This window comes from Macaca mulatta, chromosome 8 (genome assembly GCF_049350105.2).
Source record: "Macaca mulatta isolate MMU2019108-1 chromosome 8, T2T-MMU8v2.0, whole genome shotgun sequence".
NCBI lineage: Eukaryota > Metazoa > Chordata > Mammalia > Primates > Cercopithecidae > Macaca > Macaca mulatta.
Window position 1 is genome coordinate 40756938 of NC_133413.1, and position 19435 is coordinate 40776372.

The following is a 19435-nucleotide window of genomic DNA, read 5'->3' on the forward strand; positions in this document are numbered from 1 at the left end:
AGGCTCAGACAGTCCTCCTGTCCAGCCTCCCTAGTAGCTGGCCTATTAGGAATGGGCCACACAGCAGGAGGTGAGCAGCAGGGTGAGCAAGCATTACTGCCTGAGCTCCGCCTCCTCTCAGATCAGCGATGGCATTAGATTATCATAGGAGTTCAAACCGTGTTTTGAAAGGCACATGCCAGGGATCTAGGTTTTGCACTCCTTATGAGAATCTAATGCCTGATGATCTGAGCTGGAACAGTTTTATCCCATACCCCCACCTCCCATCTCCCTCGTCCATGGAAAAATTGTCTTCCATAAAACCGGTCCCTGGTGCCGAAAAGGTTGGGGACCACTGCTGTAAAGGAATACCTGAGTCTGGGTAATTTCTAAAGAAAAAAGGTTTATTTGGCTCACAGTTCTATAGGCTGTAGAAGAAGCATGGCACAGGCATCTGTTTCTGGTGAGGGCATCGGGGAGCTTCCAATTATGGCAGAAGGCAAAGGGGGAGTAGGTGTGTCACATGGCAATAGAGGAGAAGGAGAAAGAGAAAAGGAGGCACTGGGCTCTTAAATAATCAGATCTGAGGAGAACTAATAGAATGAGAACTCACTCATTACCTTCAGGACAGCAACAAGCCATTCATGAGGGATCCACCCACATGACCCAGACACCTCCCACTAGGCCTCACCTACAACATTGGGAATCAGATTTTAACATGAGATTTGGAGGGAACAAATATCCAAACTATATCAACATCTTATATTTTTTTCGTTAAATTATTTCCTAAATATTTTATTTTTTGATGCTGTTATAAATGGAATCATTTTCTTAGAATTTTTTTTTTTTGGAATTTTCATTGCAAGTGTATAGAAATACAATTGATTTTTACACATTGATCTTACATCCTACAGCCTTATTGGTTTCATTTATAGTTTTTTGGTGGATTCCTTAGGACTTTCTATATGCAAGATTATCTCATCTGTAATTAGAGATAGTTTTACTTCCTTTCCAATAGGGATACCTTTTATTTATTTTCTTGCCAGTTACCTTGGTTAGAACTTCTAGAACAATGTTGAGTAGAAGTCTCAAGAGCTGACATTTTTGTCTCGTTCTTGACCTTAGGGTGAAAACATTCAGTCTTCTATCAGTAAGTATGACGTCAGCTCTGAGTTTTTCATAAATGCCCTTTATTAAGTTGAGGAGGTTCCTTTCTAGTCCTAGTTTGTTTAGTGTTTTTACCATAAAAGGGTGTTGGATTTTGTCAAATGCTTTTTCTGTGTGTATTGAGATGATCATGTGGGTTTTGTCCTCTGTTCTGTTGATCGTTGTATATTGTATGAATTGATTTTCAGATGTTAAAGCAACCTTGCATTCCTGGGATAGATCCTGTTTGTTTGTGGTGTATAATCCTTTTTTTGTGTTGCTGGATTTGGTTTACTAGTATTTTGTTGAGGATTTTTGCATCTATATTCAATAAAAGATACTGGTTTGTAGTTTTTTTCCCCCTTGTGATGCCTTTGTTTGGTTTTGGCACCAAAGTAATGTTGGTGTGATGGAATGAGTTGGAAAGTGCTTCTTCCCTCAATATTTTTTGGAAAAGTTTACAAACAATTGGTGTTAATTCTTTAAATGTTGGGTAGAATTCATCAGTCTGGTTCAGGTCTTTTCTTTGGGGGAAGTTTTAAATTTACCAGTTTAATCTCTTTGCGTGTTTTTTTTTTTTTTTTTTTTTTTTTTTTTTTTTTTGTTGAGACGTAGTCTTGCTCTGTCGCCAGGGCTGGAGTGCAGTGGCCGGATCTCAGCTCACTGCAAGCTCCACCTCCCGGGTTTATGCCATTCTCCTGCCTCAGCCTCCCGTGTGGCTGGGACTACAGGTGCCCGCCACCTCGCCCAGCTAGTTTTTTATATTTTTTAGTAGAGACGGAATTTCACCGTGTCAGCCAGGATGGTCTCGATCTCCTGACCTCGTGATCCGCCCGTCTCGGCCTCCCAAAGTGCTGGGATTACAGGCTTGAGCCACTGCGCCCGGCCTCTTTGCCTGTTTTAGATTCATTCAGATTTTCTGTTTCCTCTTGAGTTGGTTTCAGTAGTTTGTGTCTTTCTTGGAATTGATCTATTTTATCGAAATTGTCTAATTTGTTAGATACTCATGGTATCTTTTCTTATTTTTTAATGGAATTAATAAGCCCTATTGTGCCTTTTACACAGGGTTAATTTGAGGATCAGGTTAGGTAATGTTTATGAAAGTGCTTTGAAGGCTGTATAAGTATGAAGTATTTTATTTGTTCTAAATTTTTAATTACAGGAAAACAATTGTTCTAGAACAAATTTTACATTAAATTCCTTTGCATTTATCACACTCAACGTCAAGAGTAGCCCAGTGTTAACCACTGTTGCAATTTTTTTTTTTTTTGTGAGATGGAGTTTCACTCTTGTCGCCCAGGCTAAGTTCAGTGGCACCATCTTGGCTCACTGCAACCTCCGCCTCCTGGGTTCAAGCAGTTATCCTGCCTCAGCCTCCCAAGTAGCTGGGATTACAGGCACCCACCACCATGCCTGGCTAAGTTTTTGTATTTTTAGTAGAGATGGGGGTTTTGCCGTGTTGGCCAGCCTGGTCTCGAACTCCTGACCTCAGGTGATCCACCCACCTCAGCCTCCCAAAGTGCTGGGATTACAGGCGTGAGCCACTGAACCCGACCTGTTGCAATTTTTTATTTTTCAGATGTGGTCTCACTCTTTTGCCCAGCCTGGAGTGCAGTGGCACTATCACAGCTCACTGCAGCCTCAACCTCCTAGGCTTAAGCGACCCTCCTGCCTCAGCCTCCTGAGTAGCTAGGACTGCAGGCAAACACCCCTGCACCCAGCTAATTTTTAATTTTTTTGTAGAATCAGGGTCTCCCTATGTTGTCCAGGCTGATCTCAAACTCCTGGGCCCAAGTGATCCCCCTGACTTGGCGTCCCAACTGTCTACGGTTTATGAAGTTTTTTAACATTTGTGATTTACTCCTCCTCTGTGAGTTGCACTTGAGGGGAGAGATTATTGCCCTTGTTACCAAAGGAATATGAACTAAGATTGAGTTGAAAGGACAATTAAAGTGATTTTTGGACCTATTTCCCTATTTCTTGAGGGATAGCAGAACATAGATCCTGTAGTATCAGGCTCAAAGGGCATCAGTGCCCCATTAGGAAGTCATCTTTGGGCTCTGACCCATTTGTTTTTGGCTAGCATTGAGAGCAGCTGTTTCCTTTCTTCTCTGATGACTCACTGAGCATGATCTATTCTTTGGCTTCCTAACCTCTCTCATAGCCCATACCTTAGATGAATTATTCACATTCCCACCTCTTCGCAGCTTACTTCTAAGTCAATAATAAAGGTCCTTTAAAAATACAAATCAGCTGGCCTTCAAAAATAAAGCATAATTTTTTCTAGAGGTTTCTTCTTTTGCTGAATACAAAAACAAATTTAAAAAGGAAGTAATTCATTGAGAAAGGGAATCTGGTGACACAGGAAATGACTCCTTTAAAAGCAGAAGTCCAGCTGCAGGGTTTTCTGTGCAAATGTGTTGTGGGCCTTGAGGTGGCAGGCCTATGAGGCGGTGGTAGGGCTTTCCTCCTGACTCAGTACTCAGCTGGTCTCAAGGGGCTTTGAGTGTGGCTTTTGCCTCCTTAACTGGATGCTGAATAGGCCCCTTGCACTTATTTTGGGACTCCATTGTGCCTGTGCCCAGCACAGGGTGTGCTGCTGGTGGTAAGGACCTGTGCTTGGTTGGTTGGTTGGTTGGTTGGTTGGATGGTGATCTGAGAAGATACTCTGTGGTTCAATTTTAGGGCTTCAGGTCCTGGCAAAACTACCAGTTTAAATGAATTACAGAGTGCCGACATTGAACATCTGGTTTGGATGTTTATTAGAATTTCTTAACACTATGGCTTATAGTCAGTTGCTTTTATATGTTTGTAAAATTTCACCATTAGTGCTGAGCCTTCCAAATTTGTGGCATCCTTTGTGTGTCTTCTATGTGGCCCTCAGTGGCAGAGATGCACACTTGGGGCTTGAATTCAGAAATTAGGCCACTGCCTTGGTAACTAGGGTTTCTATTCTCTTGTTGTCAGAGGCTTGCTTAATATGAGACATATTGCAACCTGGGCAGTTGTGTGAGGTCACCTCCACTAATGAGGACAGAATAGAGGAGCTAGGGGATAATTCCATCTGTTTGAGATACCTGGCCCCAGTGTGGTCATGTGGGTTCCCTGTCTGACTTCTGAGTGCTCAGAAGCATGGCCCCAGGGATTTGTTCTAGAGACAGGCCGTCTGCTTCCATCCTGGCTCCATCCTACTCCCAGTGGTGTGACAGCACAGAGCAATATCCTTCACTCTATCATGCCATCAGCAGGAACCCTGGAGCCCTTCTTCCTTGGTTTATGGTCCACTTGGGTTTTCTCAGGTTCATCCTGTGAATGAAGAGAAATTAAATGAATGAAGATAGCTCTAGAATTAATTGTGGGGGGGGCCTCTAGCATGATTGAGTCATGGTCTGCCTGTGTGTGTGTGTGTGTGTGTGTGTGTGAGAGAGAGAGAGAGAGAGAGAGAGAGAGAGAGAGAGAATATAAAGTCCATCCCTCTATCTTGGGAGGAGGAAGAAGGATGGGGCTGGCTAGGTTGAGAATGGGAGTCCTGTGATGAAGTGGAGGCAGAGAAGAAATGGGTAGAAGGGGACTTGGTTTTGGGTAAGAAGATATTTTTGTGCTTACTAAGAAGGATTCTAGGCCTGTATTCTTGCTGCTCAATAGACTGTGTTTATGTATCAGTGGCTAACCTGTAGCTTGTGGAATATGTAGTTCTTTTCTATACCAGTTCTCTGATTCTCCAGCCCCAACTGGGTTTTCAAAAAGTCAGTTCTATTCTGATACTTACTTCCTCGAGTTAGCCTCAGACTCCAAAGGCTTAAGGGCTCAATCTCACAAAACAGTTCTCACTTCAGATGCCAGTTGCAAGTCCCATATCCCAGTCACCTGCACTTCTGTCTGACTTTTCTACAAGTTTTGGGGTTTTCATACCCTCGCCCAAGTTTGATAATTCATTAGGATAACTGAGAATTCAGGAAAATGCTAAAGTTTACTGGTTTGTTATACAACTCAGGAATAGCCACATGGAAGAGCTGGGTATAAGGAGGAGCGTGCGGAGCTTCCATGCCCCGTCTGGGAACGCCACTCTCCATGCACATCTGTGTTTGCCAGCCCAGAAGCTCTCTGAAGCTCATACTTCCAAGAGTTTTTATAACTTGGTCTCCAGCCCCCTTCCCTTCTTCAGAGATGGGGGTGGAGAGTGCTGAAAATTCCTGTCTTCTAATTGTGCGTTTGGTCTTTCTGGTGGCCAGCCCCCATCCTGAAGCCACTTGGATATGAGATACTGTTTATGTGTTTTGAGGTCAGAAAGAGAGCCAGCATGTGTATGTGAGAATACAGGAGACTTGTCCAAATTCTGGCAGCTTTCTCAATTATCATATCAGATGTTTAGAAACCCATAAAAAGGAGTATCTGTCTAAAGGAAAGGAAGTGGTGGACAGATCTAAAAGGAGCTCTTAGACAATATTTTGCCATACAGTTAAAATCTGGGAGGGAAAAGTCAAGCATAGCTGAGAATAATGCCAAATCTGAAGTGTTAATGTACATTGTTTTCCAAGTGGTTGCTGTCTTATCTCTTCTTAAATGAGATTCTACATGTAAAAGCAGCTAACCAGTTGATTCTCAGTATGTTAGTTGAATACATTTCTCTGAAGTTTCAAAAATATTTTGTGATAACATTTCCCCTCTTCTAAGACTTTCAAGTTTTTTCGTAGATTTGAATTTTAACCCAGTATATATTCAGCATACCAGAGTGCAAACTAGAATGTTAAGCTGTTTCCCTTAATCCTTAAAATTTTGCATTCCGTGCCTTTTCTTTTAAAAAAATATAGAGAGAGGGAAGAACTCTTTTTACTGAGAATAGTCTTTACCCTGAATAAGCATAAAAAGCATCTACTGTTTAAGATCACCCGTGGGCGATTCACACAACCTTTTAGATTTAGGGAAAGCTGACTATTGAAAGGAAGAGTTTCATTAACAGTAACAAATGGGCCAGAAGTGGAAATTTTGGTCTATTTGTGGATTTCCTCTGTGTTTGCTTTTAATTCATCTACTGATCTAATCTCTGTCTGTATTCACCAAGCCTCCAGGCAATGCTGTGCTTGTCAGAATCAAACTCATCAAACTCATTCTAGAGAGAGAGCCTAACAGTGCCCTGGAAGAAAGTGTTTAGGGAACACGGGATTTCTATAAAAATGGAAAGGCCCATAAAGGTAGGTTAGTTGCATAACAGTGCTTTCAGATGAAAAGCAAGGCCTGACTGCTGTGGCCCAAACTCTTTGTTATGGGAGATTCGGACCTGGAGCCTACTGAGGATCTGGATATGTAACTTATTACTGAAAGTTACTCGTGGTGGAATACTTGAAGTTTAGGTTCTTTCCTTTCCTTTTTCTTTTCATTTCCCAGGGACTTGCTGTGTTGTCCAGGGTGGAGTGCAGTGGTGTGATCATAGATCACTGCAGCCTCCAACTTCTAGACTCAAGTGGTCCTCTCACCTCAGCCTCCTGAATAGCTGGGACTACAGTCATGTGCCACCATGCTTGGCTAGTTTACTTTTATTTTTTGTAGAGATGAGGTTTCACCATGTTGCCCAGGTTGAGCTTGAACTCCTGGGCTCGAGCAATCCCCACTACCTTGGTCTCTCAAAGTGTTGGGATTACAGGCTTGAGCTGCTGGGCCCTGCCTAGTGTTTTAGGGCAGCACGAGGTATGTGGGGTCAGCTGGTACTGAGACACTTGCTGATAGTGTAAATGCAAATAGAATCTTACCCAAACATACCTTTTCAAGTTATGTGGTTAGTTTGTTTTTCTTTTTTTTTTTTTCATTCTCAGGGCTCCCCAAACTGGTTTAAGTAAATGAGCATTCCTCTCCCACCCACTGCCTCTGCCTGTTTGGACCTTCTCTTGGTGACTGAAGGTACCAGATGGAGATATGGGGTCTGCAGTGACTTGGTGTAGGGCTGATCAAGTTTATTTACCTGGCACCTGCCCTGAGCTGGCCAAGAAATGACTCAGCAGGGGTGTCTTTTCAGGGGAGTTCCTTCAGCCCTCTGCTCAGCCTGGGGACTGAGTGGGATGGTGTTTGTTTTCCTTCTCCATTCCACCATGACAGGGCCATGCGTTTTACAATGTAGCAGATAAGGCTCCCTGTCACTGATGCTAACTTTGCATAAATCTCTTGATTCCCAGCTGCTTGACTGATGTAGGAACACAAATACCAGTGAGAGGAGCATGTGGGGGTGAAGCCATCTCACACAGTACTACCCTTCCTAGGTGTAGGGTGAGGAGATGACACAGCTGTTGACCCTTCTTAAACTGCAGAGCGTTTGGTGTCCAGGGACAGTTGCTGGGGCAGGGTCAGACTTAGAGCTTTTGTCTTGTGCTGAGGTGTGCTCCTTTTTCTTTCCTCCTCCTTCCCTGGCTCTCGGGTGGCTTTGCCCCTGTCACTGGTGCACACCGCGTTTTGAGAGTCTCAGGGACTCAGTTTGGTAAAAGCAGCTGGTGGAGATGATGGAGAGAGGAGGAAGACTCTAAAAGGAGTGGGTACATGTGGAAGAAAGCGGGAAAGGCCCCGTCGTTGTGTTACGGAGATTAGGGCAGAAATAGAAAGCTAGGAGAGAGTTTGGCAAAAGGTAATTCTCATAGACTCCTTTCTTTGGGAGCTCTGGGATTGATGGTGAAGGAGTCTGGGTGACAGAAAAAAAAAAAAGAACCCCAAGAGGTGGATGAGTGTGGGACTTACAGAAGGAGGGGAAAAGGGCTTCTCAGCTCCTGATAGCTGAGTGTTGGTAGCGCTTTACTTCCCTTCCCTTTAACCCTTAGGTTTTCTGGAAGCTATAGGGATAGAACACATAGCCCTGGATATTCCGGCCCTGGGATCCTATGAAGGAGAATGATAGTAAATGTTTAGGAGTCCATGATAAAAAGAGTGAGAGAGAAATTGTGTAACTGTAAAAAATCTTTAAAAAACTAGGATCAGCTTCCAACACTACATACAAAAGTAGAACTTGTATTCCCATTGCCCAGATAAAGGACTATCAAGATTTTGCCATACTTGCTTCCACCATCCTCCTTTTTTTGTTTTTTCATTTTGTTACTTAGGTATTTTTAAAAGCAAATTCCGGATATCATGATACCACCTATGATCATGTCATTATACCTATGATGTAATTATCAATAATATTACTCTTTTAATTTAAAAATCTGTTTAAAATTCAGGTTTTATCTTAGATTCATATTTTTTAGGTAAACTTTTTTTAAAATAAACTTCTGGCTGGGTGCAGTGGCTCACACCTGTAGTCTTAGCATTTTGGGAAGCCAAGGCAGAAAGATCAGTTGAGGCCAGGAGTTTGAGACCAGTATGGACAACATAATAAGACCCCATTTCTACAAATTTCTTTTTTTAATTAGCTGGGCACGCTGGCCATATGCCTGTTGTCTCAGTTTCTCAGGAGGGTAAGGCAGGAGGATTGTCTGAGCCTAGGAGGTTGAGGCTGCAGTGACCTATGAGTGCTCCATTGCACTCTAGCCTGGGTGGCAGAGCAAGACCATGTCTCCAAAAAATAAGTAAGTATTTAAAACTTAAAATTAGGATTTAAAATATGTTAAAGCTCAAAGATGAAAGTGTAGAATGGATATCACTTATTATTATGTTGTATTCAGTGTGAATTACGATGATCACATCTATATCCATGGCTCTGGTGATGTCAAATATTATTCCCAGCCCAGATTTCTTCTCTGAACATACTTCTACCTATTCAGCATCTCTGCTTCAAAATCCCCGAACAGGCCAGGTGTGGTGGCTCACACCTGTAATACTATCCCTCTGGGAGACTGAGGTAGGAGGATGATATGGGCCCAGGAGTTTGAGACCAGCCTAGGCAATGTAGTACGACCCCCTGATCTGTACGTAAAAATTAAAAACTAGCCGGATGTAGTGGTGTGCCTGTAGTCCCAGCTACTTGGGAGGCTGAGGAGGGAGGAACGGTTGAACCCAGGAGGTCGAGATTGGAGTGAGCCAGGATCACGCTACTGTCTTCAAGCCTGGGTGACAGAGTGAGATCCTGTCTCTAAAATAAATAAAGTATAACAATGTATTTAAGCTATGTTTAAATATTTAAATGAAATATGGAATGATGGAAAAAAAAACAAAACCTGAAACAGATCTCAACATGTGCAAGGCCAAACCCATGGCCCCACTCCAACAGTCCCCAAGCATTCACTAGTATTTCCTGAATCTCACTGAATGGCACTAGTCTTCTAGTTTCAAAGGCTCAAACTTACAAATCATCTTTGCTACCTCTTCCTACTTCAGTCCTGTATCCAGCTTATCACCCAGCCTTATCAGTCTCACCTCCTTATTTCCTCTCTAGAGTATAACTTCTCTTCCTGTTGCGGGAAGTCAGGGACCCTGAACGGAGGGACCAGCTGGAGCCGTGGCAGAAGAACATAAATTGTGACGATTTCATGGACATTTATTAGTTCCCAAAATTAATACTTTTATAATTTCTTATGCCTGTTTTTACTGCAATCTCTGAACATAAATTGTGAAGATTTTATGGACATTTATCAGTTCCCAAATAATACTCATAATTTCTTACACCTGTCTTTCTTTAATCTCTTAATCCTATTATCTTCGTAAGCTGAGGATGTATGTCACCTCAGGACCACTATTGTACAAATTGATTGTGGAGCATGTGTGTTTAAAAAATATGAAATCACTGCCCCTTGAAAAAGAACAGAATAACAGCGATTTTCAGGGAACAAGGGAAGACAACCATAAGGTCTGACTGCCTGCAGGGTTGGGCAGAATAGAGCCATTTTTCTTCTTGGAGAGAGCCTATAAACGGACATGCAAGTAGGAGAGATATCGCGGAATTCTTTTCCCATCAAGGAATATTAATAATACCCTGGGGAAGGAATGCATTCCTTGGGGGAGGTCTATAAATGGCTGCTCTGGGAGTGACTGTCTTACGCAGTTGAGATAAGGACTGAAATACACCCTGGTCTCCTGCAGTACCCTCAGGCTTACTAGGATTGGGAAATTCCAGCCTGGTAAATTTTGGTTCTCTGCTCTTGAACCCTGTTTTCTGTTAAGATGTTTATCAGGACAATACATGCATAGCTGAACATAGACCCTCATCAGTAATTTTAATTTTGCCCTTTGCCTTGTGATCTTTGCTTTGCCCTTTTCCTTGTGATCTTTATTGGCCTCAGAAGCACGTGATCTTTGTGACCTACTCCTTGTTCATACACCCCCTCCCCTTTTGAAATCCTTAATAAAAACTTGCTGGTTTTGCGACTCGGGGGACATCACAGACCTACCGATATGTGATATCACCCCCGGTGTCCCAGCTGTAAAATTCCTCTCTTTGTACTCTTTCTCTTTATTTCTCAGATTGGCTGACACTTAGGGAAAATAGAAAGAACCTACGTTGAAATATTGGGGGTGGGTTCCCCCGATACTTCCTATTCATTAGCATCACCCTTGTCAAAGCCCCTAGAATAACATACTAGCAGTTTTACATGTTCCATTTTTACCTTCTTTAATCCCTTTCCACATTGCAACTGGGGTCTGTTCAAAATATAAACCTGAGTATATTCTTTGCTGCTTAAAAACTCCTTATGGCTTCCTGTTGCTCTTAGAATAGAACCAGATTCTTGACAAGGCCTGCAAGGTTCTGTAAGCATGATGCCTTTCTATTTTCCCAGCCTCATTTCTCCCTTTCATTCTTTCAGTAATTATTTAATCAATATCTCTCTATCCTGCTAGTCTCTAAACTGCAGGAGAACAGAGCCTCCTCTTTTTTGCTTGCTGTTACATCCCCAGTGCCAAGGGCAGAGCCCAGTACATAAAAATGCTTGGGTATTTGTTGAATGACTGAGTGAATGTGTGAGTGAAATGGAGGGGTGAACCATTCCTGATGGATAGGGAGCTGGCTTCTCTTTGCACTCAATGCATGTTTGTTTGTTTTCTCTTATACTGAGTTGAAATCCACTTTCCTTTTAATAGTTGTCCACATGATCCTAATTTTATCCTCTGAAGCTACAATAATTCTAATCCCTTTACCTCAAGTGCCCTTAAAATATTTGCAGACTGTATAGTGTTTCTTAGTTTTCTAGGCTAAATATCTTAGACTGATTGTTTACAGATACACCACCTTGATCCACATTCCTCTAAGGACATTCATTTTTGTTCACAATTTTTTTAAGATGAGGAGCTTAGAACTGAATTCAGAATCTAACTGAATTCACAATCCCAGATGTTGTGCAATCGAGGAGACTACAAGAAACTTTTCTGGCAATCAAGAGATGAATTTAATCTGTGGTTTAGTACCCAGGCCTTAGAGTTTGGACAGATTTGGGTTTGCCTACTGGTAAAGACTGATGTCTTGGTTCAATAGGATAATATCAGTGAGCTCTTAGTAGCCCATTGCCTGGTCCATCCAAACCCTCAGTGCATTTTACTCAGTACTGTTGTCATTGATGTTTCTGTTTATCTGTTAATGGGATCTGAGATTGCATTTGCTTTGTGCTCAGGTATGCCACCATGGTTGTATTGAGTTTGCAGTTAACTGCAATTGCGTGTTAGAAAATGTTGGCTGATTGTTCAGGTAGGTCTCTCATCCTGTACTTACATACAGGTTTGCTCTTTATCTCTGAGCTCCTTGAAGACATTGCATAGGACGTGATTGTAATGCCCATCCTTTCATATCAGAAGGGTTTATGTATTTGTCTCTTATTAGGTGACATCAGTTGATCTCAGAATCTTGGGACTTGAGTTTTCTGTGCACTTTAGTTTGGATACATTTGGTCTCAAAGGGCAGAAATCCACTCAGACTAGCTTAAATGCGTATACATCATTGAGAAAGGGGAGTTTCATGGAAATTAAGCTGGGGCAGTGTAGGTAGGCCTTTGTGGGCATTGAAAAGTCCTCAGGTACCTCTGTTCTCTATCACTTGCCAACTGGTATAGGATGGTCTTCTGTCTCTATTTTATCCTGACCTCAGCCTCCTACAGATCCACTTACTGTCTTAATTCAGATTCTTGAGAGAGAATCTGTTGATTATTTGTATCACTTGGATAATGCAAATAGAACTTACTTAGGAAAAGACTAAGTAGAGCAAGGGTCTACTGCAGTGTATCTGATGTGGTATTAACATTTTGTAGGTCCAGAGGAGCCATTGGACATCAACAGCTTAAATGTGAGGGATGCAGATGGGTACTGAGTTCCCAGGCACAGCCTGACAGTTTCAGGATTATAATTTTATGCAGTGAGCAGATTTGAATGGTTGGAAGTTAAAAATACAAATACAGTCATTCACCACATAATGATGTTTTGATCAGTGACTGACTGCATATATGATGTGATCACGTAAGATTATAATACCATATTTTTACTGTACCTTTTCTGTGTTTAGATACACAAATACTTAGCATTGTGTTACCATTGCCTACAGTATTTCAGTATGGTGACATGCTGTTCAGGTTTGTAGCCTAAGAGCAATAGACTATACAATAGGTATGTAGTAGATATATACCATCTAGGTTTGTGTCAAGTACACTCTATAATGATCACACAGTGACCTGCACAATGACGAAATCACCTAATGACAGATTTCTCAGAATCTGTTGTTAACCAACACATAACTGTATTCCCTATTCCACAGAACAGGGTTTAAGTAATCAGACTGTTTCAAAAATAAATGGAAAACCTCCCATATCTGGCCCAGAATCACCTCTTTATAGACCAAAGTACTGAAATAACCAAATAAAAAAATCCATTGGAAAACAAATCCAAAGCAAATGAAAGGAGGTAGTTCTTGTCCTAACATTTAATATAGGCTAATTAGTTTATGGGTAAATATCACTTTATAAATTGTACATAAGAAAATGCATGTATAATACCAATATTTTAGAAGTAGAATTTTTATTTTTACCAAATCCATCATGATTTAGTTAGGTAACAAGTTCTTCCAGTATATCAGTTTGATTTGTAGTAAAATGTAGTGTAACATAGTTTTCTAGATGGAGAAACAGTGGCTCAGGACCATTTCTTGCTTGTCAGCATATGGAAAGGGTGGCTCTCCCACCATGTCACGCCATCCACTCCTGCTGGGCGCACCAGGATAAAGACGTTAAAATACAACCTCTTGTATAGGATTTTCAAGATCTGTTACTTACAGTGAGGTCATCTGTAGTACAACTGAGAGATGCTGAAGTTCTCCTTAAAAGGATATGTGTATTAAGTTCCTAGAAGGGTTATTTATCCCCACTTACTTCCATATCACCATTTTTAGAGATGCACTTTCCACTTTAACCATAGTTTTCAAAATCTTAAGGCAGTGGAACCTTTTCCTCAAAAAAAAAAAAAATGTGGACTCTAATATATAATAGACTTTAAGGTGACATATATTATAGTTGTAAAGATTAAAAACATTAGTTTTAAAAACAATGAGATTTGTGAGATTGAAACATACAAAATAACTAAATCAGAGTCTAATTAAAAACTAAGCCAGATGTGGTGGCATGCACCTGTAATCCCAGCTACTCAGGAGGCTGAGGCGGGAGGATGGCTTGAGCCCAGGAGTTCAGGATCAGCCTAGGCAACATAGTAAGACCGTGTTAAAAAAAAAAAAAAAAAAAAAGAATCAAATTTATTTCAGTAGTGTTTGGGTTACATGATTGAAAGAACCTTGATTTATGCAGGTCAGTAGTTGCAGATAAGTTTTTTAATAATTCAGCTTAGTGCCTGAGAGCATGCCTTAATTAAACTATTCCAAAAGTCTGAAAGAGGAGCAGAGGGGAATTTGTGTTTCAGATTTGAGTTATTAACAATATCTAACAATTCGTCCAATTTATTAATTTTATAGATGTAAATTTTAGAAATAGTACATAAAGTGGTTCCTCATAAGTTTAAATCTTTTTGGTAGAAAATACAAAACTGAGATATTTAGAAGTATCATTTTAAAAAATCTCAGATAATTTAGTGCTGTGTCTCTTAAATAGTCACTGTTAAAAGGCACATTTCCTGTTCTGGGTGTTCTCAGATTCTCCAGCACCAACTGGGTTTCCAAGAATTCAGTTCGTTTCTTACACTATCTGGTGCAGACCCCACAAGATAAGGTCTCAGTCCCACGAGACTGCCGCCACTTCAGATACCAGTTGCAAGTCTCAGTGCTTCTGACCAACTGGCTATAAATCTGGGGATTCTCAGAACTCCTCAGTTTCAGTAATTTGCTAGAACGACTCACAGAACTCAGAAAAATACTTATATTTACTGGCTTATTATGAAGGATACAACTCAGGAACTGCCAAATGCAAGGGATACATAGGGCAAGGTATCCCCATACCTGCAGGCGTGCAGAGCTTCCACGCCCTCTGGGCACACCACCCTCCCAGTAAGTCAACGTGTCCACCAACCTGGAAGCTCCCTGTCCCTGTCGTTTGGGAGTATTTATAGAGGTTTCATCACATAGGTATGATTGATTAAATTATTGGCCTTGGTGATTGAGCTCATTTTCCAGCCTTTCTCCCCTCCCTGGAAGGAGTGGGGACGGTGCTGAAAGTTGCAACCCTTTAATCTTGGCTTGGTCTTTCTGGTGACCAACCCGTTCCTGCAGCTGTCAGGGGACCCCCAGCACCCAGTCATTCATTAGCACACAAAAGACACTGACCAGTCAGGAGGTTCCAGGGGTAGGGAGCTCTGTGCCAGGGACTGAGGACAAAGGCAAAATACATATTTTTATTATACCACCTGTGTTGAATCTAAAAAGCTGACAATAAGCACCAACACTTAAAAGGAGTGGTAACTATCTAAACCTTGATATAATCAAGACTCAGTGTTGTACAACTGGCCTGTCTTTTAACTGAGCCAGTTGTACATGGAAACACATGGATATTTGCAGCCCTAGGGTGTTGATGGCTTGTTTTCAGTTGTCTGCCTCCCCATCATCAGCACAAAGAAACAATAACACATTTATAACAGTTCGCATACATGGACAGAGATAATAGACTCTGTACACATAAGTGAAATTGTCAGTACAGTTTAAAATGTTCTTGTTAAAATTTTGTGTGTATTGCAGTTGAGTTTTTAAACTTTCTATTATGAAAAGTTTCACAACTGTATGACAGAGAAAATAATACAATGAAAACTCCCATATACCTATCCCTGGGCAACAGTTACCAAGATTTTGCCATACTTACTATCTCTTTTTAAAAAAATCCTTTTGAAATATGTTAAACCAAATTCTGGTTATGAAGCACTGAGACTTCATATTAATAATAAACATATATTTATAAGAAAAATTTTAATTGGACATTTGTAGAATATCTGAAGTATATTTGTGAAGTATAATTTATAAACCACTACCCAATAATAATCATAAAAGATTCATGAGAAAGGTGTGTGAGTGCTTTAAAAAAACTATTCCAAATCCCAGCTACTCAGGCAGCTGAGGTGGGAGGATTGCTTGAGCCCCAGAGTTTGAGGCTGCAGTGAGCTATGATCACACCACTGCACTCCAGCCTGGGCAACAGAGTGAGAGACCCCTTAAAAAAAAAAAAAAAGAACAGGCTGGTGTAGTGGCTTGTACCTGTGACCCCAGCACTTTGGGAGACCAAGGCAGGCAGATTGCTTGAGCCCAGTGAGACCAGCCTGGGCAACTTGGCTGTCCTGTCTCTACATAAAAAATAAATTAAAATAAAAATTAACAAGCTTGGTGGCTCATGCCTGTGGTCCCAATTACTTGGGAGGCTGTGGTGGGAGGATCACTTGGGCCTGGGGAGGTCAAGGCTGCAGTGAGCCAAGATCAGGCCACAGTACTCCAGCCTGGGTAACAGAGACACTGTCTCAAGAAAAACAAAAATAAAAACTATTGCTATGATATTCCAGTGGTACTTGACTCTGCTCCTGGATTAGGATTAGGAAGTAGGATTAGAGGGTCATCTCTTAATTTCATTTAAAATCTTGAGATATTATAAGCAATTCACTGAGTTTTCTGTGCTACTCTTGTTTCAGATATCTATGTCAGGAAATCACTTTGTGCTTTAATGAAATCACCTAATTCACACCTTCCTAATATTTGCAGCACTTATCCTAGTAAGACCACAATTAAAAAGGGTTTTTATTTTTCACAAGTGATTTAGAGAATTCCTGGTCTAGCTTAGAGACAGAGGTTCTAAAGAAAAAATAACTTTATTGTTTTATAATTTGTGTCTTAGTAAAATAAGGGCTATTTGTTTTAAAGCCATTTCCATATCTGGTTTTTCAAATTAGCTTTCTTATTTGGTTCTTTTAGTTTTTAGGGCTACGGAGAGATGATTCTGAGTTGGTCACAGTAGATTTTTTAAATTTATTTTTGAAACAGTCTTTTTAAATTCTGTTCTGTGGATACTTGTGGGTTTTTTTCTTTTTTTCTTTTTTCTTTTTTTTTTTTTTTTTTTTGAGACGGAGTCTAGGCTGGAATGCAGTGGTGCAATCTCAGCTCACTGCATCCTCCGTCTCCCGGGTTCAAGTGATTCTCCTGCCTCAGCCTCCCGAGTTGTTGGGACTACAGGCATGTGCCACCACGCCCAGCTAATTTTTGTATTTTTAGTAGAGATGGGGTTTCACCATGTTAGCCAGGATGGTCTCGATCTCTTGACCTCATGATGTGCCCACCTTGGCCTCCCAAGATACTTGTGTTTTTAACATCCAAAGATTCAAATCTGTTCACTGCATAAAGTTCTGACCCTGAAGCTGTCCGGCTGTGCCTAGGAACTATCTCAGTGCCAATCTGACTCCCTGCGCTGTAGCTGTTGGTTTCTAAAGATTCCTCCAGGCCAGTTTTACCCTACAGAATGTTAATATCACTTAATATACATTGCAGCAGACTCTAGCTCTATTTATCTTTTTTCTAAATAGCCCTTTTGGTGTAGTTGCCATTCGTATCACTTGGGTAATGCGCATACACAACTTGGGATAGGAAAATTCATTTTAGGGTGTTGTGCTACTCTTCTTTTTCAGGCTGTGCTGCCATCCTTGCTGAACTTTAGAGATGGTTAATAAAAGCAAAGGGGGAAGAACTTGCTATTTGTTTATATGAATTCAAGTAGGAAAAGATATTTACCAATGACAGAAAGATAATTCTTTAATAGGTGGTTTTTGTGTTCATTTTAGAATCACAAGAAGCTGATGAAGAGATTGTAGCAGAAGTGGTTGAAAAATGTTCATCTAAGACTTGTTCTAAACCTTCAGAAAATGAAGTGCCACAGCAGACCATTGATTCTCACTCAGTCAAGAATTTCAAAGAGGAGCCTGAACATGATTTTAGCAAAATTTCCATTGTGAGGCCATTTTCAATAGAAACGAGGGATTCCACGGATATCTCGGCAGCCCTTGGAACAAAAGCAGCTCATGGCTGTGTAACTGCAGTCTCAGGCAAGGCTCTGCCTTCCAGCCCGCCAGACACCCTCCAGGACGAGGCAATGACGGAAGGCAGCATGGGGGTCACCCTTGAGCCCTCCACAGAAGCCAATCTAAAAGCTGGCAACTCCTGTCCAGAGCCTGTGCCCAGCAGAAGAAGCAAGCTGAGAAAGCCCAAGCCTGTCCCCCTGAGGAAGAAAGCAGTTGGAGGAGAGTTCTCAGACACCGACGCTGCTGCGGAGGGTACACCTCTCCCCAAAGCATCCTACCACTTCAGTCCTGAAGAGCTGGATGAGAACACAAGTCCTTCTTCGCTTGGAGGTGCCATGTTCCAGAAGTCTCCCCCTGACCTTAAAGAAACTCCCGGCACTCTCAGTAGTGACACAAACGACTCAGGGGTTGAGCTGGGGGAGGAGTCCAGGAGCTTACCTCTCAAGCTTGAGTTTGATTTCACAGAAGATATGGGAAACATAGAGGCCAGGAAAGCCCTTCCAAGGAAGCTTGGCAGGAAACTGGGTAGCAAACTGATTCCCAAGATGCAAAAAGATGGCATCAGTAAGTCAGCAGGTTTAGAACAGCCTACAGACCCAGTGGCACGTGACGGGCCTCTCTCCCAAACATCTTCCAAGCTAGATCCTAGTCAGTGGGAAAACGCCAGCTTCAACCCCTTTGGGAGCCACTCTATTCTGCAGAACTCCCCATCCCTTTCTTCTGAGGGTTCCTACCACTTTGACCCAGATAACTTTGACGAATCTGTGGATCCCTTTAAACCAACTACGACCTTAACAAGCAGTGACTTTTGTTCTCCCACTGGTAATCATGTTAATGAAATCTTAGAATCACCCAAGAAGGCAAAGTCGCGTTTAATAACGTGAGTGACAGTGGGTGCTGGGTGTCGTGCTCTGTGTCTTCTCTGTGAGTTTGGCAGCTGGCTACTTTTGGCTTTGGTGAACTGAGTTTACCTTTGAGGCGCACCGAGGTTGATACAAAGCTCATAACGTTATCCTGCAGTCTTCACTATTTGGCCTGTTGTGTGGAATCGGAAATACCAGAGGTTTCCTTTTCCAATTGTTGCCTTATTTCTGAATCCTCGGCTTAATCAGCTAAGTTCTTTTCCCCTGGCCCTAGAGACTTTTTTATGTTTTAAAAAAAATAGGCTGGGCATGGTGGCTGACACCTGTAGTCCCAGCAGTTTGGGAGGTCGACACAGGTGAATCACTTGAGGTCCGGAGTTTGAGACCAGCCTGTCTAACATGGTGAAACCTTCTCTACTAAAAATGCAAAAATTAGCTGGGCATGGTGGTGCATACCTGTAGTCTCAGCTACCCGGGAGGCTGAGACACAAGAATTGCTTGAACCCAGGAGGCAGAGGTTGCAGTGAGCCAAGATCACGCCACTGCACTCCAGCCTGGGCGACAGCAAGACTCCATCCCCCCAAAAAAAAAAAAAATGGCATGAGATAGGCAGGTAGAGATTTGATGGTTTTCAGAAATCCTGGCTGGGCTGTTAGGAGTCATGTTATAGACAATTCAAATGTCAGTGCTGGCCACCGTCTTCATATTCTTTATGGATAAAACAGAAATTCCAATCCTATAACTTACCTCTGTAGCGTCAATAACATGTGGGAAATGGTCCAAAAGGGTCTTGTAGAAAGAAGACTTTTTACATAAACAGAAAGCTATGATTTTTGTGGGAAACAAACCTACCACTAAAATTGATGAGAATTCTTGTCTCCATGTGTAATTTCTGGCTCATTGCCCAGAAGGTAAATTTTTAATAAGAATCAAGAATATTTTACATGATCAGTTAAAACTGAGTAGTCGGTTTAGTCAATCCCCCATCTCTCCTGGGAAATTATCTGACTTTTGCAAGGTCCTTGGAGTTTTCAGTATAATTACCTAAGGTCATATTCCATATGAAGTTTCAG

The 19435-nt window shown here is 41.6% G+C and overlaps 1 protein-coding gene across 46 annotated transcripts in view; it reads left to right on the forward strand.

The window, feature by feature from the left end:
• Positions 1 to 19435, forward strand: part of TACC1 (transforming acidic coiled-coil containing protein 1) — a 125608-nt gene that overhangs the window by 75351 nt on the left and 30822 nt on the right. For 39 of the 46 annotated variants that reach the window (XM_077943499.1, XM_077943504.1, XM_077943479.1 and 36 more), the window contains one exon: positions 17263 to 18379. The exons of the other annotated variants lie outside the window; for them this stretch is intronic. In XM_077943499.1, the coding sequence (XP_077799625.1) occupies positions 17571 to 18379 (809 nt within the window). In that variant the 5' untranslated portion in view covers positions 17263 to 17570. The remainder of the gene's footprint in view (positions 1 to 17262; positions 18380 to 19435) is intronic. 46 annotated transcript variants of the gene reach the window in all.